The sequence below is a fragment of the Strix uralensis genome, chromosome 2, assembly GCF_047716275.1.
Source record: "Strix uralensis isolate ZFMK-TIS-50842 chromosome 2, bStrUra1, whole genome shotgun sequence".
Classification (NCBI taxonomy): Eukaryota; Metazoa; Chordata; class Aves; order Strigiformes; family Strigidae; genus Strix; species Strix uralensis.
The window spans coordinates 77,233,933-77,261,009 of record NC_133973.1 but is presented as its reverse complement, the minus strand read 5'-3'; the positions used below and the strand labels follow the sequence as shown (position 1 = coordinate 77,261,009).

The window sequence follows — 27,077 nt, the reverse complement described above, 5'->3', positions numbered from 1 at the left end:
AATGGACTGGGAAAGTTTGATCTCCTAGAACTGAACCAGAAAATCATTTTCTTCTCATCATTTAAAATAGAAATGTATTCTAAGAATTTTGAGAGACATTCACAAAGTTTCAAATGAGAAGAATAATAGTAAGAAGAGGATGAAGGACAGTCTAGAACCATAGAGCTGAAGTACAGTTTTATACTGCGGGGCACTTCATCCTATATACCATGAAAATTTGGTGTCCCTTGCTTCCTGAATGGCTTTAATCTAAGTCTATGATATGTTTACAGTATGTGGTAAATGGATAAGACCTGACATCAGAAAGTCTTTTTAGAGAAGCTTTATGCAGATCTGTTGATATCACAATTCAAAGATTAAAAATGACAGCCAGCATTAACAGTTTTAGTTCCTAGAGTAGCTCTGGCAAGTCTTAAAATTGAAGCTATTGCAAGCAGCTTGTTTTCTTTAAGCTTATCTAAATCTTTTCATGAATCCAGAGTTAACTGATACACATCAGGAACTTAAGAAATAGAGCGAGCCAATGAAAGCATTACATTTTCCTTTTCTGTTATCCATATGGCTATCCAGACCCAAAGGCATAAGGCATATACTTAACATAAGGAGCATTCTGAAACAAAGGCTATTGAATACAGTTGTCTTGTTCAATACAACCTTTTTTTTTGTTGTTGTTAATTTTGGTAAAAGCGTCAACTGCTAAAGCTTCACTATTGCAGATGTTCTGGTTTCAGAATAATGCAGTCTTGTGCACTTTAAATATCAAATCACAGATGGTTTGGGCTGCAGATATCTGTGTAACTGTGCTTTACTCTGAAATCTGAATTGTTTATGGTTTGGTTTTCATGATAAGGAGAAATGGATGATCAAGGATTCTTCCAATACATTATTTTCTTTTCCCTAGCACAGTCCTCTTTAAAATGGCTTGCTTTCTAAGGAGTTATTTCCCTCCCAAAAGGGAAGTACTTTGCTTTTAGTAAGTCATGCATGATAGTGTGGCGAGCAGTTCACAGACTACTGGCTAGCTGCCATGTGAACATGTTCTGTGAGAAACCAGGGTTCTGCATGGGGGAAAAAAAGCCATGTAGAGCCTTAGTTAGTTTATGTGCTTTTATTTTAACAGAGATGAAGATAATTGCTTTTTAGAGCTCTTTTACAGTGTGTAATTTTCTCAATTCCCAAATCCACATTAAGGAAAAGCTTTTACTTTTGTACTGTTTTGGGCAATCCATTTCGATTATCCTTCATACCAGACAATCTAGACTTCCTTCTCTTACTGGAACCAGGCTTAGGTAGAACTTCTTGGCCTTACTCATGGTACTAGAGCACATGGGCTTCAGTTTGGCTGATAGTTAGATTTTGACTTATCTTCTCTCTGTGACCAGTTCTGCTGGATAAATCACTTGCTTAGCCCTGACCTCTGCAAAGCTCTCACAGGGGTTTAATTATGAAGATTTCTTGACCAAAATAAAGGTAAGGTTCAATGCAAAAATATTTATTTTTAGAAGCTTATAGTGAAAAGTTAAAGAAAAATAAGCAGGGCATTTAGTTCGGGTTCACTTATTTGTTCTGCAGACAATAATACAAAAATACAGCATCAGGAGTGTCTAGCAGAAGCTATAAAAATAGCATGTGTTTTCACTAGCTAGAAAACCAGTGAGCTGTTTCAGTTAGAATTGCTTTATATGAAGAGATGATGAATATCTGTAGGGCAAGAGTGTATGGAAACCAAATTTCATACCTTAGTATCTAGAAACAGTTAAAAAAGCAAACAAAAGGTAGAAAAATATTAATATACAGATAGGCTTTTCCAGCAAACATCATGAATGTGTACTCAAGAGGTTGGTAGAAAAACCTTGGCCTTTTCTTCCTGTTTACCTGATTTCAACAGAATGACAAGAACAAAAAATATCCAAACCTGAAATGAGTTAAAATTTGCAACCATCCCTAGCACTGAAAGTAGAAACATGCTATGTGTTAGACAAAAAAACTAATGGGAGATAGGTTGCAGACCTGACCTCTGCATTTAGATCTGGAAAAGATCAGTGTACTTATCATTTTTATCTCTTTGCCAGCATGACTTCCATGTTGGAAACCTAGTTTGTGTGAAAGCTTTCTCTCACATCACGAATTTCAGCAGTAAGTATATGCCTTGGACACAGAAACACTGATAATCAATTATCAGAAGGACATTTTAGTCCAAGAGAGAGTAGTGATCATTCCCAGAGCAAGAGCCAACTTTAAAAAGGAGAGACACCTTGAAAATTTTCAAGGAAACCAGTACTGCATCCATGAATTTATGGAGGCTCTCTTAAAAAACAGATGGTTGTTTTGCATATTTCCAACGATGGGAGGATGGGTAAATTCCTCTGACAATGATTGTGGAGAAGTGACTACATGCAGTAACAAATGTATGATCTAATGTAAACAAAAGACTGTACTGTGTCTGGATATGAAAGAAAAAGAACCAGTAGTTGAGAAAATGGGAACCATAATGATGATGCCTGAGGGGAGAAAGGTGTGAGCATATTGACATGAATAATACTGGAATGCCATAGTAAATTAAAAAAAAAAATTTCCCAGTATCTTGATATTGATGTAGCAACACTGGTTTAACGTATCATTGCAGGGAATACAAGATGGATAACCTCAACATCACTGGCAGTACAGTGACAGCCTTATTCTCTGGGGAAGAAATTATTTGTAACTTTGTCTGTTAAGACCAAACATAACTACAAAATCTTAGTAGGATACATTAAAACGTGTGAAAGCCACATTACTGAACATATTCACATAGCAAATGGTGAATGTCTGGTTTCACACCTACCATACTGCCTTTTTCTCCACGTATGCCTTTTGCTCCACAGTGAGCCAGGGCCTGTACTTCCTTCTGAGACAACCCAGGTGGAAGTCAGGAACCTCTACAAAGATCCTGTTGGATTTGTGCCACACACCTTTAGAAACTAACTGAAGCGCCAACTCCAGAGACCTGCTGTTTTATGAACCTAAGTTCACAAATGAAGAACTCGGTCCCTGCTGTGAGGAGAGATGACCAGCTTTGAATGTTGACTTCTATCCTTCTTTCTTGCCATTATCATCAAAGTTCCCAACCTAAATTAGGATCCCAAATCTAGGAAGTTCAGTAAGATGCCTAGTGTTACACACCGTGGTTTTGGGCCTCAGTAATGTAAAAGCACCCATATGATTAAATGTCAATGAAATACGGGTTGCTAATTCATTAAAGTTGGAGATTTATGTCACTTAACTTTATTCATTGAAAGTCAGGCATTTTGCCTAATTAGTTGTCTAGACTCCCTCTGTAATAGAAAAAGAGAGCACCCAACTAGCATGGCATGAATCATTCCCTGGAGGGTAACTATGACTACAGGCAAGCGCAGATGACTAGCTTAGACTACATGTCTAACTATTTGCATGGCTAACAAGGTGACATGAATCCTACCCTTTGACATTTTAGAGAATTCCAACCTTTATCTAAAAGAATGAGAATCTTTTTCTTTGTATATAATTGTTCCAAAACTTGAGGATAGTTGTTTCTAAACTTCTGAGTGCTGAATTAACTATAAAAGCATTAAAACTTTTTGTTATGCTGCTTCCTGCACACAGAATTCTCATGAATTTTTTCAGTGTATGGCAGAAGATACACTCTTACTTCTTTCTTAAAAATAACTGCATTTTTTAAGAGCATAAAGTTTTTTTATTCTTGGGAGATTTCTTTTACATGGATTAAAAATGTGAATCTAATTGCTCCAAGTTAGATATGAAAACCACTGACATATTTTTTAACTGTATCAAAATAATAACTGCATAATCAACAACTGATTTCACATGAATTTGAGATCAAAAGTACAAATTGTGCTTCTCTCCAGATTACAGACAAACAAAAATGAATACTATAGTAATCACAGAAAGGAAATTTTATGTTTGTTCTATGGATGTAAGTTTGAATTGTCTGGCATGTGAATATCACTTTAATAAAAAATCAAACTCTACAAGCAACTGGGTATTTGTGACCCTCCTAAAATCAACAGGATGCTATGGTGATCAGATTCCTGCAACACTGAAAAAAAGATTTTATTCTACTTAATATAAATGTCTGATTTGAATCTTTTATTCAAATTTTATTCAAATTCGTTCTACTTTAGAGAAAAATGTAGAAGAACTCAGCATAATCTCTTTAGAGACCAACTTGCTTTGTCTTGACTGACATTAACCAAAATTTCACTTATGCATTCTTGAGTGAAAGAGGAGCAGTATCAAATTAGTATTTAGAATATGTGTGCCAGAATTATCTTGTACAATGTTCAGAAGACATCAGATACTCTCCCTTTAGATAGTAGGAGGCCAAAAGTCTCATTATATATCAGGGATTTTCTAACCTAAGTACTAAGTAGAGTAGTGAAGAAGCAGAAGTAACTGCTTAGTGAGAAAAAAAAAGTTGGTGGTAATTGCTGTTTCCTTGACAGCAAAACCAGAAAAAAACAGGGTAGATTTTAAGACCAGAGGGATTAACACCTAAAAATGAATACTTTTTTTTTTTTTTTAAACTCTTTCCAAAGACCTCTGTACCCTGTTGCTGTAGTTCTGGATGACTAGGTGACAGTGGATCCCACTATAGACCTCCCCATGCCCCCATCACCATTACCACCACCAAAAAAAAAGGGTATTATGGAACTAGATTCCATGACAATTCTGCCACTTTCGATGGCACCCAACTCCCGATTAACCTTCTTCTACTGCAACTGTTCCTTCTTATCAGACAGATTGCCTAATGGTTTCCTTTTATGTTTCTGCTATGAAAGTCCTGTCAAGACCACTAATGTTTCTTGAACTGCTGCTTTTTTGCAAAGCTTCTATGCATTTCAAAACCTGACCCTGAACCACTGACATCAAGTTGAGCTGTTCAGACATTAACCACTGTCAAAAGCAAGAACCTATCTCAACAGACAAAACCAGCAAAGAAGCTATCATTATCTCTAGGCTTTGATTATGAAAGTTTCTGTTTTCAACATAAAATAGTTAAAAGTGAGATTTAGAAAAGAAAAAATCAATATGGTAAACATTTGTTATTTTTTAAAGTGTAGAGGTAAAATAATATAATTCTAAAGGCAGGACTTTTTAAATATATGTACTATAAGCATATATATATATATATATGCAAACTCCTGCAGTTGCTGCTTTGATATGGATTCATGGCGAAAAAAGTCTTTTATATATTTCATGGTGTGGAGCAGAACTGGAGGGAAAGAAGTATGTACATCTGACAAGTATCTTCACTGGTGAGAGTGAGAACTTCATTAAATTAGAAGAACCATGTCACTGCTGCATACTCTTGTTTACTCCTCCAAGCATTTTTGTTGCTAGGTAGTAAGGCATGTATTGGGAAAATATTTTTAGTAATGAATGCCATCTGTACTCATGTTGTGCGTATGCACTAGTGAGCACAGACAACACATGTGTGATATGACAGAAACCTGATTCAATTCCTTTGAAGCAGGAGAACTACACTTATGTGAGATTTTAACAATTTAAAGTGGATGGGTACTCCTGACTGACCTCAGAGGCCTAAGCATTAGCACAGACTTTGTTCGATTCCTTGCCATACTGGGAATTTATATATGAACCCAGAGATGTTACTTCTTCAGCTTTGATTCTCCAGTAGCAAAATAGGGACACAATAATCTTGTCTGATATAAGCCATAAGATAAACCCTCCAAAGTCAATGAGGATTTATCTTACAGCTGGGGTTGTTATCATAAGCATAAAGGCAAATCAAGAACATTTTATATTTTAATACTGCTAACAGTATTTTAACAGGGGCATTCCAGGAAGTAGGATTACAGAAGTAAGATTACATGGCCAAGGAAGTTAGGCCACTGCTTATACTCAAAGATGTTTGAGATGATTGCTCTTTCCCATGTGGAAATACAACTCAGTAAAGTGGCGACACATATGGTTTTAGCCGCCAGTGGGTTCATCCTTATGCTATTTGCAAATTGCTTCTGAAATCCCATTCATAATATGGAACATTAGGGGTGTAAGAATGAGTGCACTAGGTTAGATCAAAGGTACATCTCATCAGTACCCTGTCTCTGACAAGGACCAGCAGAAGGTGTCTGAGATATAAGAACAGATCAAATACAGAGTAATTTTACTTCCTGCATGCCTTCCTAGCTTTGACAACCTCTGGGGCTGAAAGTTACACCTAAACTATCAGCCCTTATAGGATTTTTATTCCATTAATTTGTTTTTAAAACAAACTAATTTGATTTGATGGAGTGCCCTCTCATTTTTTTACAGTGGAAGAAGTAAAATAGTCCTTCTCAATTCAAATTCTCACACCTTTTGTGATTTCATATAACTCTGTCTTAGCCTCCTCCTCAGTCACCTCACTTACAAGCTGAAGATCATCCTCATTATCCTTGTCTGTACCTTTTCTAGGTTTATTATATATTATTTTTAAAAAGATGGTGTGATTTTATCTGCATGCAGTACTCAAGATGAAACATCTTGGATGTATATGGCAGAACAGTAATGTTTTCACTTCTGCTTAAAAATTTTCTCTAATAATTTTAAAAAATGTGTTTGCCTTCTCTTTTGGTACTGACTGACATGATAGTGAATATCTACAATGATTCAAAAATCTTTCTGGACTGGTGATAGCTTAATTAAGCCTACATTTATGTATCTAGCAGGCTTCTTCTCTAGGTATATTTACTGACATTACATTTCATCTGACATTTTATTTCTTAGCCACAAAATATGAATACTTTACAGTCACCTTTAATTTTGCATACCTATACTTTGCACCATCAGCAAACTATGTCACCTCACTGTTCACCCCATTTTCTAGATAACTTACAAATACTGAGTAGCACAGGTCCCAGCCAAGATCACCATGAACCTCTACTGGTACCTTTCCTCTATTATGAAAACCAATCATTTACCCCTACCTTTTGTTTTCTATCTTTTTGTCATTATTCCACAAATCTTTCTTCTTAAATTGTGTAAGCTTAGAAGGGATCCACTTTGTATGGTACAAGGAAAGCTGGAATATACACTTGAGAAGTAGTGTCATAGAGGCGTCATTGCTGTAAACTACAAACTCTGCTGCAGACGAAGGAAAGATGATTCATACAGCTAGGTTGGCTTGAGGATAATCTCATGGTTGGCTTAAAATTTTCTTGTAGCCACCCCACAAACAAAATGTATGCCTCTAAAAATTGGCCTCCAAAAGTATCTACTACTCTCCAGTGACTAAAGAAGGAAACCTGCATGAATATTTCAAAATGCATATACAACTTTGCAATGCATTAGTGAAGTGGGATTATGAATGCTACCCAGGTGTTTAAAACTCCATAACATTTTTAATGAACTTCACTGGCTGCAAAAGCTATTTCAGGGAGCACATACTACAACAGTAGAGTAAGCCCAAAATGGAGTAATCAACAAGGTAAAAGTGAGTTTCTCTGTGCAGAATGAGGCTATGGGAATCCTAAAAGTTTAGAATAGGAAACAGAAAAACATCAGAAATAAAGCCATGTTAAGGTGGGGACATAAAACTAGACAAGAACAGCACATATACGGGCCTTTATACTAATAGTAGAACCCTAAAAAATAACATGATTGAACTAGAATTCCTGTTATTAAAAAACCCACAATGTTGACACAAAAGGCATCTCAGAAACTTGGTAGAGTAGCAAGCAGTAGGATCCTACAGAATCAGAATATGCAGAACCAGGCAACGTATAACCCAGACTGACAGTACATTGCACCAGTGAAAGACTGGTACTATTAGAGAAAACCTACAGTCAATGAAGTGAATAAGGTAAATGCCCATGCAAATAGCATAGGATCCCTCTGTATTGTAACTGCATGCCTAACTGGAAGAAATATTCTGCATACATGTAAATGAGGACTTGAAAGTAACTCCAATATGCAAAGTAGTATTAAAGGCCTAAAGACAAGCAGTAATAATAATGGGAAGCCTTTTTATGTTTAGGAAAGGGTAGAAGAAAGAGGTTAACTTTTCACTCATAAGTGCCTTCTAGCTGAATTATATAGTCAGAGAACACCTAAGTGAAGAAGCACCTCATGGTTTAGTACTGAGCAAGATCTAGTTCGTGACATAAATATCAAAAAGTTATTCTGTAACAGTGATAAAAATGCTCTTACATTCAGAAATTTTTAGAAGTAGAAGGTCAAAACCATCTACTACATTGAATTCAAATTAAAAAATGAATTGCATAAAATCATAAAGCTTTCGAAAATAAATTTAAAGGAATGGCCAAACGACAGAAACTGTGAGGGGGGGTATATGGATTAACTTTAAATACCCTGATTTAGAAGCACAGAATACATCTACCACCTACAGAAAAACTTCAAGAAGGTCAAAAAGGCCAGCAATGTCAACTGGAGTGCAAAGAAGGCTTTTAAAAGTAAATGGATATGTTTCAGAAAAGAAAGTCATACGCTAAGCAAAGAATACAGAAAAAAGCATATATTCTGGCAATTTTTTAATAAAACAATAATATGGCAGATCATGAAAGATTTTGAGGAACTACTTTCTAAAGAAATAAAATCTAATAAGGAAGCTTTTAAGAACATACAGAAAGCAGCAAGATCTGTAGAGTTTTTAGAAGAGCAGCTGACTATTAGTCAAGAGTGTTCAGAAAAATAAAACTAGAGCAAGAAAGCAAAATGAATTGTGTTGACCACAGAGGAGGTCAAAGAAGATCCTAAACTGTGCTGAAGACTAATCTCCAACAAAAATGTCAGGAGAAAAGCTTTTGGAAGATAACTGACACAAGGTCAATTTGTTACTCTCCAAGACCTGAAAACACTCACTCAAGACGTTCAAAGGATCTCAGATGTAACAATGCTGACAGACGAGTGGTGGTGAATAACTTGTCACCTAAATAAACTCAGTAGCTAGAGAAAGGAAAGTGGAAAATGTGACTAACTTTAAAAAAGGGTTTCAGGACAGAGCATGGGAAATTAGAAACTAATCAGTCTGACTTCACATCTAGGCAAATTGATAGAAATGTAATAACTAGAATTAGTAAATATGTGGAAAATATAATGGGAAAGTTAACACAGCTGCTGTAAAGGGAAGTCAGGCTTCATAATCTGTTAAAAGTTCTCTGAAGTAGTCAAACAACACCTGAATAACTCAACTCATGTGATGTAGCTGAATTTCTAAATAGAAAGTCCAAACTTTATCACAGAAGGTGAAATAAATCAAATCTTTTCAGTTTCTTTTTAACTTTGGGCAACAGTTTATGGAGAGGACACAGAAGACAGGAATAAAAGGGAAGGAAGTTAAGATTGTAGCCGATAGATTTCTTGTGCCTAAGATCAATATCATCCACATGACTGATGCACCGAACATGACAGAAAGGGGCCTCACGGGAAGATAAGCAGCATCAACCTCCTACCTGGAGGTTAACTAGCGTGTTAGGGTCAGTCCAGATTGCTGCAGAGGATCAAGTTTATTGCACAGATGGATGGTGTCTATGAGCTATAGTACAACCCCTTTTCATTTGACTTGAGATAATACGGCAGACATAGCCAACAGGATGAGAGAAATGGCAGAACATGGGAGACGTACTGTGAACAAATGGAGCTGTAAGAATGATTCTGTTTTTAAGCCAGATTCTATTCCTATGTGTGACCGTGGTGCTAAGTAAATCACTTAAATTAACATTTTACAAGTTTTATGTTTGTTGTAGACACTTATAAGGGCTACCATAAAAAAGTCAGGAAAAGATTAATAGTTTTGTCTCTGTAGCCAAGCTTGAATACTGTGTAATAAATAATGCACAGGGATCACACTACAATAAAGAGAAAAAAATATCGACTACTGGCTTATTAAAGTGAGCTCTATCTACTTACTGCATTAAATGAGGCCAGACTTTTGGAAAGAGTATTATGTGATGATGTAATTAAAAACTGAATCATGATGTATATCCTTAACTTAATTTACACTGGCAAATTTAATTCTAAAAGTTTACTAGCTTTTAAATACATTATTTTACAATCTTTCTTATAATCTCCTAGTAATTTAATGTATTTTTGCTTTGATTTATTCAAACACATTTACTGAACCAACATGAATACCAAGTGTTTACATAAAATTTTACATTTTAGAGTACATTGAAAATATTACCTAATTAGTCCTTTCCCAATAATCTGAAAGATAAGTAATATTTTTCTTATCAAGTTCAAGAAAAGGAATTAAGTCCTAATTATGAAGGACACATCCCAAAAGGGATTATTAGCTAGGTGTAATTTCTGGCCTAAATATATTCTTCTTCCTTCCTTGAAAAGCATTTAATATTTCATCATCTGAAAATGCCCTGGGCCTCAAGCTTTACAGCCATTAAAGGCAGGAAAATAATGCAAACATGAGGATGGAAATACTTTTGGGAATCACAGAATCATCAACGTTGGAAAAGACCTTGAAGATCATCTAGTCCAACCATTAAACTAACACTGACAGTTCCCAGCTACACCATATCCCTCAGCGCTATGTCGACCCTACTCTTAAACACCTCCAGGGATGGGGACTCCACCACCTCCCTGGGCAGCCCATTCCAACACCTAACAACCCGTTCTGTAAAGAAATGCTTCCTAATATCTAGTCTAAACTTTCCCTGGCGCAACTTGAGGCCATTCCCTCTTGTCCTATCACTTATTACTTGGTTAAAGAGACTCATCCCCAGCTCTCTGCAACCTCCTTTCAGGTAGTTGTAGAAGGCGATGAGTTCTCCCTTCAGCCTCCTCTTCTCCAGACTAAACCACCCCAGTTCCCTCAGCTGTTCCTCATAAGACCTTTGCTCCAGACCCTTCACCAGCTTTGTTGTCCTTTGGACACGTTCGAGTAATTCAATGTCCTTTTTGTAGTGAGGGGCCCAAAACTCAACACAGTCATCGAGGTGCAGCCTCAACCAGTGCCGGGTACAGGGGTACATTGAATTAAAAACATTTTCTGCTTCATCTTCTGAGATAAGACAACCAGTATTTCAGTATAATAGCACACAGTCCCTATCAGCACTGAGCCTGTGATACCATCACATTTACCTCACAGGCAACCTTTTCTGTCCTAGACAGTTGTCCAATCATTCCAGTAATTCTGTATGATTCAGCTCCAAGAACCGACGTCTTACCTCCTTTCACCTTAGGCATTTTTAAAACATGCAACACTTCCTATAACATTAATTTGTTTGGATAAAATACCAGAAGGGAATACATTCAATAGTACCAAGTAACAGTCTTTGAAGAGAGGCTACTGTTTAAAGCAACATTTCAAAAGCATAAACACAAGTGAACCAGTGTCAGCCACCTTGGACATCTTTACATGTCATAATGGTGTATAATGCATATACCATTAATGCCAGTCAACCAAACTGGCATGTCCTACGGCAAAGTGCTGTCCTCTGGTTAAATACCCACTTGGGTCATGAAAACAGACTATGAGTGTCACCATGGTGCCACACTGCACAGTAGCTAGAAGGTCTGGTGACTTAGGCAGTGGTTTTACTCTCGTCCACCACCACACTCATATAGCTATGCTGCTGCCAGTCTCAAAGCTATGAAGTTGAGGGACTTTTGTAAAAATTCTATTTATGTCTTTTACTTGAGTGTGCTCTACTGCTGTTATGGAGACTGGATTCCTATCAGGATAATCAGGATAATGCCTTGTGAGAGACGAGAAACCAGGCCTGTGAGAAACTAAGAAAAACAGCCTGAGAAAGCAAAAGTTGAGGCTGATCGAAGAAATGCCTCAAACACTCGCAAGACAAAACTATGAGTCACAGGGTGCATTCTGTGGAGGTCGAAGCTGATAAGGCTGCCAGAATAACACAAGATGGGACTGGAGGAGGGAGCCCTGTGAAGACAGGACAGCTCTGCTCTGGTGCACCTGGCCAAAACTTCAAGGGCCATCTGTCCGGTGAATGACGTTTGCTTCATTATCCACAAAATGCATATTAAAGTTAACACCCCTCAATATGCTAACGAGGGCTAACATGATCATGCTAATTACATCATCCCATGAAACACCTCACCCCTCCCCGTACATGGGATACGTAGGTATGTGGGTCGACCTAGGGGATGGACCCAAGGAAAGTGGGTATAAATCAAGAAAGGGGGGGGGGGTGGCGCGCCCCGAGGAGAGAGAGTGCAGTGAAGCGAAGAAGATGGATGCCAGCGAAAAAGACGGATGTCTCCTGTGCCTCCCGGAACCCTCGGCGGCGGGATCAGCGCAGAAACCCAGACCGGTGATCTGTGTTTCCCCATTCCCTCTATCTCCCTCTTTTCCCTTTCCTATTAAGCAATGCAAGGCATATTATATTGCTTGCCACAACTTGCTATATACTTAGCCAACTATCGTGTGTTCAATTAGTACATTGTGGGTAGTTAATAAATGTTTAGACTTGGAGACTTGTTGTCCGCTCCATTGGGGATTTGCGAATCTGAGTCACTTGTCCCCCCCGTCTGAGCGGGACGTGACATGCCTATCAGGATAATATCAGTTATTTGGCATGTTAGTTTCAATGTAACAGTTCAATGTAAAGTAACTAAACTGGGTGATTATTTTTCAAGAATTGAAAGAACATAATTCTACAATTGCTGATACACCTGAAAGATTAACAAAACCAGCAAATGATGGGTGAAAGAAGTCTATAACCCAAATATTACAGAAGAGGTTCCCACATATTAAGCTCTCAATTTGCTATTTTGTGCATGAAATAAGCAAATGTGGATGATTTTGTTCCACTTTGTGCAGATTAAAGCACAACTATATATTTATGTAAAAGCTACAGATACCTTCCTCTTTGGTGGTTTGTGCACAAGGTCAAAATGGCCAACATGAACTTTCTAGTTACATTTGTTTTATGTGACTGTCATGTGAGTTTTCAAGCATGAGAGAATGGCTTCTTGGTAATATTGGTCCCCAAATCTGGAGAATCAATCAATCAAGTTAACTTTGCCAAGTGTCTTTAGCACTCACCTAACAACCTAGTTCCCTCTACCATTCCTGTCTATGGACCCTTGCCAGCACTTTCACCTGCAGTGGTGCTATGGTGTGCTCATAAAGTATCATACAGAATGGTTTGGGTAGGTTTGGGTACGAAGGGTACTTTAAAGATCACCTAGTCCAAAGCCCCTGCCATGGGCAGGGATATCTTTCACTAGATTATAAACAAAAAGATGGCCTAGATGTGATTTTAAAATTATTTTAATTACATAACTATCTAAATTGACTTTCATTGAATATTTAAACCAATTTCTAAATCTCTTTCACAATCTCTTTATTTCTACCTCACATGGTGTGATGGTCAACTATCTAACAAAATACTGCTATTCTCTTCAGCATCTACTATTTTGTTCATTTTGGTGAAGATGTTTCTGGTTTTTTACCATAAAACCACCAGTAAAGTAACGCTTTATTGAAACTACTTCCAAGCACAATAAAAACATGTTCTTACTTGTTTAAGTTTCTTCAGATCTTCATCAAGTTCCAAGTTGTCCAGAATAACAGCAACAAACAAGCTGAGTAGAATCTACAAAACAATTGCAAACTATTTGTTAAAGCTTGTCTCATTTTTCTTAAGAAGTAGTATGAAATGACATGGAAAAATGAGGTCCCTACTGATGTAAATGGGAGTCTTGCCTTTGACAGCTGTTTAACTAAAATCACCTGCTACTATATGTCTGCCAGACATTTTGCAAGTAGTAAATTGTTTTTTAGCCTATCATACAATTATTATATGAATTTAAAGATTTTGAATTCTACGCTTTATGATCAACGCATTATGTATGTTTAACAACATAATCGTTAAAATGTATTTCACATGAAAAGAAAACTAAATTAATCAGAAATAATTAAAAAAAAAGAAACACAAAGCAGAATCCTAAAATAGCTCGTAAAGCTAAGGTGCTTTTCAATTAAGGTGTGAATTTTTAGCACAGAGGCCATCTAACAATAATTTACTTTATGGACTTGCTTAATGCTCAGAGTGCCTCTGTGCAACGTAGCTAACTCCACTTTGAAAGAAGAGTAAGCTGCCTCATTATTTGCATGCATCAAAAGCAAAAGTATAGGAAACTCATGCACTTTCATTTACTATACATTAAATATTGTATAGATATGCCTCTAGGAGCAAGAATCCCAGGGGAAAAAAGTGTATATCAGATTATCGTATTTTCCTTGTGTAGAGATACTGACCAGAGGCCAAAGAGGCTGAAAATGTGACTGATATAGCTGAGAATGATATGGAACTAGGAGAGCAAGGATGTACATTCAGCATATATTCTCAGACAACTTACATTTTAAGGCAGTCAATTTGTATATACATAGCTTTAGAGCTGTCAGCAGCTGCCAAGGTTTTAGTCTCTGAGGTTCAAGGCAAATATCCTCAAACATACTGAGCTCCAACAGGCACGTACTTATTTTCTAGAGATATCAGAAGGAATCTAAGCTCTCTGAAAACAGTTACAGGCCTAAAATATTTTTGTGGTCTTGGACCACTGAGTGACAACCAGAGCAGACATATCCATCCACCACTGTTGTGAATGAAGTGTAAGTTTATCTGTCATTCAATCACACTGGAAGATTATTTCCTACCTATATGGAAGATGAAATTCAAGTAGCTTAGTACACCAGACAAAGAATTTGAAACTCAAACTCTATCTGAGCTGGGTGTTTGGATTTGTTGCAGAGCAGTATTTCCTTTCCCTTCATGAACTCTAAAGGTACAGAAGACACAGGAAGGACTCCCACCCATAAATTTACAAAATGTCAGTGTTCAGAAAAATAAATGTTCTTTTAATAGGACACCGGCTTTAGCAATATGTAGAATTTCCTGCAGCTGTTCGAAAAGACATATTATATATGCCACATACTCAAACAGTACATCATACAGTTTTCAATGCTCCAACTACTACAAACATCGGAAGTTAAGATGGACCTCAGAATGGCAAAACAAGACAGAATTCTGATAAAATACATAATCCCTGGCACAAACTATTTTGATCCGTAACTGTTGATGAACAGTTTTGCTATCATTTTGTCAGGATTTTACAGTATGGTGTTTTTCTTCTTCAGATACTTTATACAGTCTGTGATACTCCATTATCTGCAGCTTAGAGCATACTAGTTAAGGAAATACAGTTCCACTCTAAAAAGAAGTATAGTACTCATTAAATATATCACCCCTTACAGTCTTGCTGCTTCAATGCACAGATATGTATCAAGGCATCAAGACTTTCATGAACTCCCTTTTCACTTTTTTTCAACAAGAACCAAAGACGATGTACCGCAAAAGTTAAATGCAAACTTGTTATTTGTTTAACTTCCTCTGCTGCCATCTCAAGTAATAACAGTCCTCACTTCCAAAAGAGGTTTTGTTTCTTGAGCTTCAACTTTTCTTTGCCTTCTAATGTGAAACCTATTCATTTCTTTCCAAGGCTCTACAGTCTGCTTTGCCAAATGCCTGCAATTATCACCTCAATTCTAATCCTCCCCCCCTCTTCTGGCTGGTGAAAGTAATTTTTTCATTTGACTTCACTCTTGTTATTCACTCACGGCTGTTTATTCTTAGAATTCTTCTTTTTGGCGTTAGTAGCAGCCCAACTATTTTCATGCTCCTTTACCAGTTCCACGTTACTTTCTTTCTTTAAGCTCCTTTTCCCTCTAGACAATTTTGTCCTACATAGCTTTTCTCTTCAGGGTCTGAGAAAGAACTTAGAACTGAAACTAACCTCTTCATAAGACCAGGTAATTCTGCAAAGTTCTTAGAAGAGTTTCTTCATCCATGTGAAATTTATTTAGGTGAACTAGAAGAAATGTATACACTTATGAAGCAAGCAAGGACCGTGTACTTAAACGTAAATTTCCCATAAAAGGACTGAGGATGGTGTACTGAAAAGTGACTTTGCTCCTAGCAAAATAAGTGTTTTGAGTAAACAAATGGAGAAGTCCCAGATGACTCAAAACATGAAACATAAAGCAGAATACTAGAATTGCTATTACAGTTGAGTTACTTCTCAATTAAGGTAACTTTTCAGCACACAGGCCACCTGACACTAATTTACTTCCAAGTAGAATTCAAATCAAAGTATTAATACAAGCTGCACAGGAAGGTGTCAAAAGCACAGAACATGGTACACAAACCAGGGCAGGCAGGAAAGAAAGCATCAAACTAGTTTGCTTTTGACCTCTCTTTAAGATGGGAGAAGAAAGAAACCCGAACATCAGGCTGCCATGCAGAGGGGTGCAGGAAGATTCACAAGCCTCAAAGTCCAACCTGAATATATCGTATGCAGGTAACAATAAAAGTCTTTGCCATCTCACAGCCAACCTAAACGAAGGCCCTGGCTTCACTAGCAAAAGACATTTCATGACCTTTCCTCAGGACAAAGAACATTTGAGCCTCAGGACACTGGCACACACACATGTGTATGGTCTTTTGTCTGAGAGCTGATCACCTCCCAAGACAGGCCTTAGGAAGCTTGAAGACTTGCTGGGGAAGGGCAGAAAGTTTGATTTCAATGCTGTCAACAGAACTTGTACCAGAGGGCTTGAAGCACAAACATTCTTTGAACAATAATGCTGACATGCACTGGACTGTTAATAACAAATATATACCAGAGATAGAAAACACACATCTCCTCAATGCTGCTGGGGCAAAAGGGTCTATGAATGTCATCAGATGCTATGATGCAGGTTACAATGAAGTGTGCACCTCAGCAAAGACAAAGTACAGCAGCATCTTCAAGGGAGAAAAAAAATCATGGGTGAAACGTAAAACTCACATAGGTCTTGGTACTGAAGTTTAACAGTACTGTTTGAGCCAGATGCAGCTGCTCATTGGCCTTGAGTTTTGTACACAAGAGGCACAAAAGAAAGCTTGGACCAGATGATCCTTGAGGTCCCTTCCAACCTGGTATTCTATGATTCTACTTTATGGACTTAATGCTCATCTAAGAGATAAAAATGGATTCCAGTTCAGACAACGTTCTTGTTAAAGAATCAGAAAACCATCAATAAGACTCTAACCAGCAACTACTTTCAGATCCATGACCAAAACTCACTACCCTTTTGCTTTCTATCCTCACTTCCCAAGGAGTTTTAAAAAATCACTTCATCATGAAAAGTTGCTTTTCCAGACCCCAAGGACTCCTCTGACCCTTGAGAGCAAATTACACATTTTATATATCTGCTGAAACATACATTTGTTTGGCTTATATTTTATTTTGGTTAAGCAGATCTAAGAGCATCAAATGCACTTTACTGCCATTTATGAAGTGGTCAAGATTTCAATCCATATGAAGGAACCTGTTGCATCCACAATTACAGTTGGATTATTCATTCTTTAGAAGTGACACAGGACATAATGTAAAGTAAAAGTAGATGGAAGCTGATGGAGATTGTACAAATACAGTTAGTACCTTATATAAGTAGACAACTGAGAAAAGAAAGAAAATGGTATGAAGAAAGTGAAAACAAGAATAAATGCATCAGAAACTGCAGTGAACATAGACTACAAAATGAGCAAAAGTAGGAGTAAATTAAGGATGTGTAAAATGGTCATTCCCCTGATTGTGGTATTTTCTCTGTGTTGGTATTCAAAATACAGTAGTAAGCCCTTAGTGGTACAGGATATCCAAAAAGCTGTTTTACTTACCATTTTCTCTATAAAAAAATTAAATCATCCCATTTGAAATGCATACAGACAAAATGTTTTTTTAGATATAATCCCAATTTCCATACACATGGAGGAACTGCTGTATTAGTTCTCATCCTTTTATTGCTTGATATACCATATCATATATTTTCCATGCATTGATTTTGCATCAGGCAACAGGAAAGTAGTGATTTCTAGTTAAGAGTTTATATCCTGAGGCTTTACACTTCTCACTTTAAATACTGCTGCAAAGAGAATGCAATGGAAGCTGAGGACACCATTTCTACATGACAAATAAAAGCACTTGCTTAACTCTGCAGTCATTAGAACTGTGAAGGTACGAGACAGTTAACAATTATATTGTCAGTCTAGCAGTTTGACTTGGATCTTATGAAGAACAACACCTCACACCAGAACAAAGGCCACCACAACCTTATGCCACATGGCTGAAGGGTAAATTCTACCACATCAAAGAACTAATCCTACAGCCCTCTATGCTGCAAATAAGCATCACAATTAGTTTTAACTAGCTGAGAGAAATAAGTAATACAAGAGCTATGAAAATAATTCAAAATAAAGAAAAGCACAGCACATTGGCAAGCAAAGACTTACCAGAGTAGCAAAAAGATGATATAGTATAAAATAAATAGCAACTACTGGTGCCCACATATGTCCTACAGCATTCAGTGTCTGATCCATGACATCCACCCATCCTTCCTGTGTGAGAATCTGAAACATTGACATGAACGCCTGCAAGAAAAAGAATTACAAACATATTAACAATTCACAAATTATATTAATATGGTTTTATTGACACATTCCTCAAGTTGATTTAACAGAGCAGAACACCTGTTTTGGTTTGTTTTTTAAATCTTAATAAACAAACATATTTCAGTTTTTAAAGTCAGATGAAATGGTGTTCTAGAGCTAGAGGAGAAACAGCTAGCTTAACCTTTGACTGAACTCTAATCTGCAATTTGTAAACAGAGTCCTAGCTTCATTGGCCCATATGAAGAGCTTTTTGGTTTCCTCCAGGACTGACAAAATAGAAGAAATATCCCGATCATCACAGAACATTGTTTTAAATGTTATACTGTATTGTGATTTTTTGTTTATGCTTATTCTTCTGTGTTACCTCTCTAGAAATATGCCTATGATAAAGTGTTATAATTGTGACCATATATTTATGTTCTCTTAATAGCAGAAGCATTCTAGGCACCCCATAGATGTGACTAACTAATACAACACAAGGTCCTAGTACTTCCACTCCATTTCAGTCAGCCAGATTCTTCCCCTTATACATTTTGTAAATAGCATTGCTTGTGGAATTGTTCCTGTAACATTTTCAAACCCCTTCATACCAGGGGTACATGTCAAAAACAGAGGGAATAATGGAAATGTTTCAACCAACTGTCTTTGGTGATGGGGATTAATCCAGATAAGCCTAGAACCAAGATGTCTTACACCTTCGAAACCCCAACTTGAGCCTACAGCACAGTCCAGAATCTAATTCAACATAAACAATGTGTGAGCATGACACGTACATCATACACAGACACTGAGGACTGTGCTCTGCCTCAGCCACAGAAGTCTGCCTATGGTATTGAAGCATGGATCTTGATAGTCTTAAATCTCTCAGTGAGGCCAAACCTTTGCACAAGTTTCTTTTGCCTTTGCCTGACATCAGAAGTACTGCCCAGACAGCAAAGACGAAAGCTGATATCTTACTGACTTTTAATATGTAACAAAAAAGTGTTAGAAACTGAAGATATTAACAATGTAGCTTCCAGATAATAGGATTACTCGAATTCAAAATGTTGACACAGTAATAAAGATATATTAAGTTTATGCTCAGTGTGCTTGACACCCCCAGCAACAGCAGATTGACACAATAATGCACTTGGCACAAAGAGAACAGAACTCATCTTGTCACACCCATGAGAAAACAGGACCTGGAGAGCCCTTCACATCAATTTACCCTAAACCCAAATGCATGCTGGAAAAGCTGAAAACATGTAGATGTATAAACTTAAGTGCTTGATAATCCATAAAATGTGTTCTAATTATTTTTTAAAGCTTCTAGCAAAACTAACTGGGGGGGAGACTTCAAAGTTTATATTACTAACTACAGATAAGTACTTTGCTTGGGCTCTTTATCAAATTTGCAGAGTTTTTCAAACAGAACAATGTCTTCTCTAAGCAGTTTCTCCCAATGCAAACAGGACCCTGAAGGTTACACCCACACTCTTAAGGGAGTCCACTCCAGGCTGTGATTTCTACGCTGCAGGTAGGCTGTTTTACTCTAGAGCAGATTATTCATGTGCATGCATACAGCATCTGGTCCTGCATCTCCTCCTGGCCCTATGTGATGTCCCTATGTGGCCCTATGTGATATCATCAATATTTGGTGATAAGGAGCTGGTTCCAACTATCTGAAATAATAAGAAGGATGTGGCATAGTTTGCCACATGTTGTTTCTGTATTATGAAATCAGGGGTGTATATTATATGCTTAAAATCTAAAAGGAGGGCCTGAAAGTGCAAAGCTTGCTGGGGTGGTGTAGGAGGGCTGGGTAAGGCAGGAACAATCTGATCTGCTCCATCTTGTTATGCAAGGCACTGCATAAAAGGCACTACATTTTTGGAGTCCCCTGCTCATGCCTAGGGATTGTCTCAGAGAGTGTTCACTGGAAGCAGGAAGGAGGTTAACAACTAAGCAGTATCAGGAGGCCAGTGCTTCAGCTCAGTGTCTGACCCTCTTTCACAGACCATTGATAAGGATCCTAGGACTAAAGCTTCTTCTCCTCTGTCCATTACAACTAGTACATATTTTAAAGTACAAAAATTGGATCATGTTGCATCTAGATCATGTTCAGAGGAAGAACAGTGCATTTTTACTTTGTTAGGCAGGCCCCAAACATTTAGCTGCTAAGGGCTTTGTAAAAAATTTGCCCACTTACACTTACAAAAAACCCCACACCAGAAACCAGGTCAGTTTCTTACTGCTGCTATGTTCTGTGGCACTCTGAAGCAGAAAGGAGCATAAACACACTGTTAGGCTAAGACCAAGGAGTTCAAGAACTATTTTTACAGTTGCTTTTCACAAGTAAATGACAGAGATGATTAAGCCTACAGGTCCAAATCACTCACAAGAAGTGAGGTTAAGGTGTACGTGGAACAGATCAAGGCATCCTAGTTAGCAATCGCACACACTGGAAGATGAAGTTAAACTTAAGACTTTAATTTTTACATCAGCAACATTTTGACCAAATGTAATGTCTCAACCTTTCCTTTGAACACAGATCCCACAGAGAACAAAGGGTAGCATAAACTAAAAGCAGCAGAGAAAACTGCTTGGAACTACTTTTCTGTAATTTCTTTATGTCAGCTAAAATCTTTGCTATGTGTTACAAGAGCCCAAATACTAGGGCTAGAATTTGCACAGTGCCCTCTATTTTAAGTTCCTGTCACTAACGTTGGCCTTAACTAGCATGCTGCCAACCTGCAGCCAGATCCTCCCTTTGAATTAGTGTCCCCCGTCATACACGCAGACTCCTTGCACTGAGCAAAATTACAAAGTCTTAGCAATTCCTTTCCTCACAAAAAATCATGATGAGGGCCCTGCAAAACAACCCAACCCGAACAAGCGTTATCTAGCTCTGCAAAATACCTCCCCATGCAAAATATGCAGAGAAGGAAACATGTGGGATCTTTAGCTAGGAGGGGCCTTCTGTAGCCAGAGGAGCATGCATGGAACACGCAGGAAATTCAGCCTCCTTTATAGCTGCCAGTGGTGCTTGAGGGTGAAGACAACGCCCCATCAGTGCTCAACACCGATTCTCAGCTTCCCTTTGTCAGGGGGAGGTGAAGCTATATCAGGCAGCTGCTGTTTCCCTGAGCTCAGAGCATCTCTGGAGCCAGTGGTGGTCATACCTGACTGGTGTGACACTCCTTGCTGAAATACAACGTAGGCACTACATGAATACACCCCACTACTGGCTTTAAAAATACCTTAGGGACTGGATAATTGAACCAGTGCGGTATCCTTTCTTCCGAATTAGACTAAATTACCATAGTTTATTGCTTTTTAAAAATATATATTTTCATTAATTATTCAAGGTATAAAGATACCTACAATACTATGTTGTGGAACCCTCATTAATACAATCACTAGATTAATTTGGAAAAGACATTCTTTTAACATGATAAAATTCTAATCTTCTGTTTAAAACAGTCGTCCGTCAAGCATGTAGCTATAAAAAATGGCCTTTCACTATAATTTAGATTTTATTATAACATTAAAGTCCAGTATATGACAAAACATTAGTTTTAAGAAAATAACACTGCAAAATGAGTATGTGCTTCGCATCCAGCAGTCTCCTTTGGAGCAAGTTATTTTTAGCTGAAAGGTATACTTTCCACTGTTTATTTTAAAATTAATTTGAAATGCAACTAGCTGACAGAATCAACATCTGTGAAGATGAGACTTAGAGATTTATGCAAATGGTGGTTTTCTGAATTAATTCATGTTATAGAAAAGACTGTCAATTTCTTTGAGTGTTTATGCCCTATTACTTAATTAGATGTTTTGATGATGGAAGTCAAACTATCTTTTTATTCATAGTGGAAGATTGGCAAAGGTTCGGTGGAATATATGAGCCGAAGTGCCGGTTCTGATATCCTGTCCAACTATTACAGGGGTGGTGCCCACAAATTACTATTTACAGTTATAATGTACTTGACTTGTAACTGCTGCTTGTCCATAACATATTATGGGCCAAATCCCAATGGCCTTATTCATGGAAGCAGTCCTACAATCAGTAAGATTACTTCTGCAAACTAAGCTAACAGGATTTAGACCAGTGCTGTGAAATGCTTGCAATCTATTCTACCTGTGTAAACTTACCTTTTTCTCCTAATATAGTCAAGAGTGCTCAATAACACCCTGAGAGAAGAGTAGCTGTCCTACAAAAATGTGGCAGTGGCACTGAGATTGTAACTGCATCAGAGAATTTAGACTGCAACGTTCAACTTTTTTAATGGATGATGCTTAGGTTGAACTAACATTTCATAACTTGAGCTCTCTCCAAGCTCAAGGCTAGGAGTGAAGTCCTGGTTTTGCTGAAGACTGGGGGATTTTTTGCTGCTGAGATCAGTTGAGCCTGGCTTTCATCTTGTGTTGACCCATTTAAAAGAAGAGCAGCATCTCCAACTTTGTAACTTGAGACACTGAGCAGTCAGCACATGGCCACTGAGTAGTCAGCACATGGCCCCAAACCCCAAGGGAAACCAGAGCATGGAAGTCAGAGACACTAACAACACGTTTTGTTCTCCATACGGTGAATTTTAAAATTTCTTAGCAGTCATTTTATACCGATGCCTTTGAACAGACCACCCCCTCCCATTCCTTCTTCAGGGGGTCCATCTGCTCCCCAACCTTCTCATGGCTCAATATGCACAGCCCAAGAACACATGCAAAATGAGATGGCGGATCAGTTAAAAACAGTATAGCAAAGTTCTATATTTTTATACTTAGTATTAGAGAGAAAACCAGTGCATTTGGGAAGTTGCAATGGCCAAAAGAAGGGTGAAATTTGTAGCCATGGCAACACTGAGCTGGTGCCTATTGACTGTTGTCAGGAAACCATGTGAAAACATGCAATTTAGAGGCATTAGCGAAAGGAGGAGGTCTACTTGTTCCAAAACCCATACTGTGCCTTCTTATAAAGCACTTACAGTTTCAAAATTATTTTAGGCTTTGTCTGTTTCAGTGTAGGAAGCACTTTAATGTACGAACTCAAAATTTAGCCTCTAGTGTCACCATGTTTGTTAGTGTGCTTGTCCTCTCTGTATTTGTAACTGAAAAAGCCCAGGCAACACTCCTGGCCATTTTAAGTTTGCTCTTTTTGCGGGGTAAGCTCCTAAAAATTTATCTTAGTGAATTCTGCTATTGCAGACCTCACATCATCTCCTACATCATGCAGTAATCCAAGCATGTCTTCAGTCACGTTTTGAAAGTAATACATTCCAGGCAAACCCAAAATCACATATAACTGTCTTACTGTAAACTGATTCAGTGGTCTTTATTCAAAGCAGACAGCATGAGTGGGAATCCCAGAGCTTTTGCTAGGAAGACACACTCCTTTGGAGGGACACCATCACTTACACCATCAATCACAATTTTTGAGTACAAAATTTTCACTGACCCTATTAACTTATTAAGAGATGTTTCACTACAACCTGCAAAAAGAAATCACATACTGTAAATGATACTTCTGAAACATTCATAACAAGGTGAATATGTATACAAATAAACACTAACTAAAATATAAGGAGAGACCCTTGCTTCTGGCTATCATATAAAAAGTATTAAAAACATTTCAGTTCACTCCTTTATTATTGGTAACAGGTCTTCTGATTTTCCAAAACTCAAATCAGAAAATAGAAAACAAGTTTGGATATTTTTTGTTTGTAAAAAACTGTGTAATTTGCTGGAGAAAATATTTTCTCACTCTTCGAACATGCATTTAGTATATACGTATATCTGTTAAAATTCAGTATGATAGAAGCTCTTATTGAAGCTTAAATAGCCTCAGATTGAAATGCTCAAAATAATTTAAAACTTTACTAACATCTTGATATATCTTGGCAATTTTTTACTACAAATGGTTTTTTCTGAGATACTTGTATCAATTTATCTAGTTAAAATGTGCAGGTGGTTGTGAATCTCTCTTATTTTAATTATACTACAATAATTCTTTCAGGACTTTCATTGTTATTTTGCATAAATAATAAATATAATTCTAAAGCTCAATTTCATGGTGATTTCAAACTTGCTGTCATAAGTTTTTTTTCAGAAGTTATACATGGGAGATGGGCATACAATATGGTGGTAATATCACCCAATTTAGAGCCAGACGTCTGACTCATTAGAAAAGCTTAAGGTGGTTTGGTTTGGGGTTTTTTTGCTTTCTTCACCATTTAAAAAATGAATTATACTGAATTCTTAATGATCACAGAATTGTAGAATACCAGGTTGGAAGGGACCTCAGGGATCACCTGGTCCAACCTTTCCTGGCAAAAGCACAGTCTAGACAAGCTGGCCCAGCACCCTGTCCAGCTGAATCCTCAAGGTATCCAACACTGGGGAATCCACCACTTCTTTGGAGAGATTATTCCAGTGGCTGATTGTTCTCACCGTGAAAAATTTTCCTCTTTTGTCCAGTCAGAAACTCCTCTGGAGTAACTTGTACCCATTACCCCTGTCTTTTCCATGTGACTCCTTGTAAAAAGGGAGTTTCCGTCTTCTTTGTAGCCACCCTTAAAATAATGGAACATAGTGATAATGTCTACCTTAGGAACCCAGTTCTCTCAGCCTTTCCTCATATAGAAGGCTTCCCAGTCCCTTGATCACCTTGTGGCCCTTCTCTGGACCCTCTTCAGCCTGTCCACATCTTTTTTTGTATAGTGGGGACCAAAACTGAACACAGTATTTCAGGTGTGGCCTGACAAGCGCTGACTAGATTGGTATAATGATTTCTTTATCTCTGTTGGTGATGCCCTTGTTGATGCAACCCAGCATCCTGTTGGCTTTCTTTGCTGCTGCAGTACACTGTTCGCTCATATTGAGCTGCTTGTCCACCAGGACCCCAGGTCCCTTTCCACAGAGCTGCTCCCCAGCCAGGTAGATCCCAGCCTGTGCTGCACTCCTGGATTATGTTTTCCCAGGTGCAAGACCTTACACTTGTCCTTGTTGAACTTCATAAGGTTCCTGTTAGCTCACTCTTCCAGCCTATCCAGGTCATCCTGCAGGGTGGCTCTCTCTTGTGAAGTGTCCACTTCCCCACTCAGTTTGGTATCGTTATCAAACGATCAAACGTCATCAGGGTAGACCTGATCCCATCATCCAGATTGCTTATGAAGATATTAAACAGCATTGGGGACCCCACTTGTGATGGGTTGGCAGTTTGAAAAAAGAGCTATTTCCTACCACCCTCTGGGTGCGGCCTGTCAGTCAGTTCCCCACCCACCACACACACCACTGGTCTAGACCATAATGCATCACTTTCTCTAGGACGAGGCTATAGGAAACTGTATTGAAAGCCTTGGAGAAATCCAGGTAGACAATGTCGACTGCCTGCCCCACCACAACCAAGCAGGTCACTTTGTCACAGAAGGCAATCAGGTTTGTCAAGCACGATTTTCCCTTGGTGAATCCGTGCTGGCTTTTCCCAATCATGTGCTTCATTTGACTTGTGATAGCCCCCAGAAGGATTCACTCCATAACTTTCTCAGGGATTGAAGTATGACTGATGAGCCTGTAATATCCTGGATCCTCCTTTAAACCCTTCTTGTAGATGAGGGTGACATTAGCCTTCTTTCAGTCTTTTGGGACGTCCCCCGATCTCCACGACTTCTCAAAGATTATGGAGAGCGGCCTTGCAATGATGTCAGGCAGCTCTCTTAACACCCTCAGGTGGATAATGGCAGGGCCCATCCATTTGTAGGGGGTCAAGTTCCTGTAATAGTTCACATACCAACTCTGCCTTCACTGACAGTGGGTCTATGTTTGCATCGACCTGGATTTTTGTTCCCAAGGCCTGGAGCCCAACAGTGCTGGTAAAGACAGATCCTACTGGCTGCTCTTCTAAGCACATTTTCCAAAACAGAAAGCATGGTGTTACATTATTCCCTGTGGGTAGGTATTTTTTGTCTTACATTTGATGGCTGGCTTCCCATACATCCAGTCCAGGTTGATAATTAGGAATTGTTGCCTAGCCATTTTGTTTGCTAAATGCCTGACCCTTGAGGATGCCTTATTCATTGTTATTTAATTGTTCCAACCAATGCACTTTCACTAAAATAGATACATTGGATAACCAAGCTGGAATGACAGAAACAAATAAATCGTCACTGGAACCAATCCATGTACACTCAGTCTAATCCATTATTAAAGAAATGGCAGTACTTTCATTCAGAACAGTGTGCTTCAATAAATACATTAGCTCCAATTTCCACTGATTTTCAATGTTCTGTTCTGAATTAATGCAATGCCCATAAATATCCATTATTTATACCCAAAAGGCAAACAGTTATTTTGTCAATGCAGACAGGTTTAACAACGTTGTGTAAAACAAGCATTCCTGTATGAACCAAGAACAACCACCTTCATAATATATAGATCATGTGTAGATATGTTTTATATAAATTTTGTGGCTAATATTCACAATTGTGCACATAAATCCTCTTTCTGTAACATGCTAGAGTACCGTTAAGCCACATGCTTTGCTGTGTCATCATCAGGGTGCATACGTAGATTTCTATACATTCCCTCAACAGCAGAAATAGAATACCTAACCCAAAGAAAAAC

The 27,077-nt window shown here is 38.0% G+C and overlaps 1 protein-coding gene across 1 annotated transcript in view; it reads right to left on the bottom strand.

Moving 5' to 3' along the window:
- NALCN (sodium leak channel, non-selective) overlaps positions 1-27,077 on the bottom strand; it is a 251,122-nt gene that overhangs the window by 87,157 nt on the left and 136,888 nt on the right. The window contains exons 15-16 of the mRNA XM_074859339.1: positions 18,321-18,458; positions 13,509-13,583 (exon numbers count right to left, since the gene is read on the bottom strand). Coding sequence (XP_074715440.1) covers positions 13,509-13,583; positions 18,321-18,458 — 213 coding nt within the window. The remainder of the gene's footprint in view (positions 1-13,508; positions 13,584-18,320; positions 18,459-27,077) is intronic.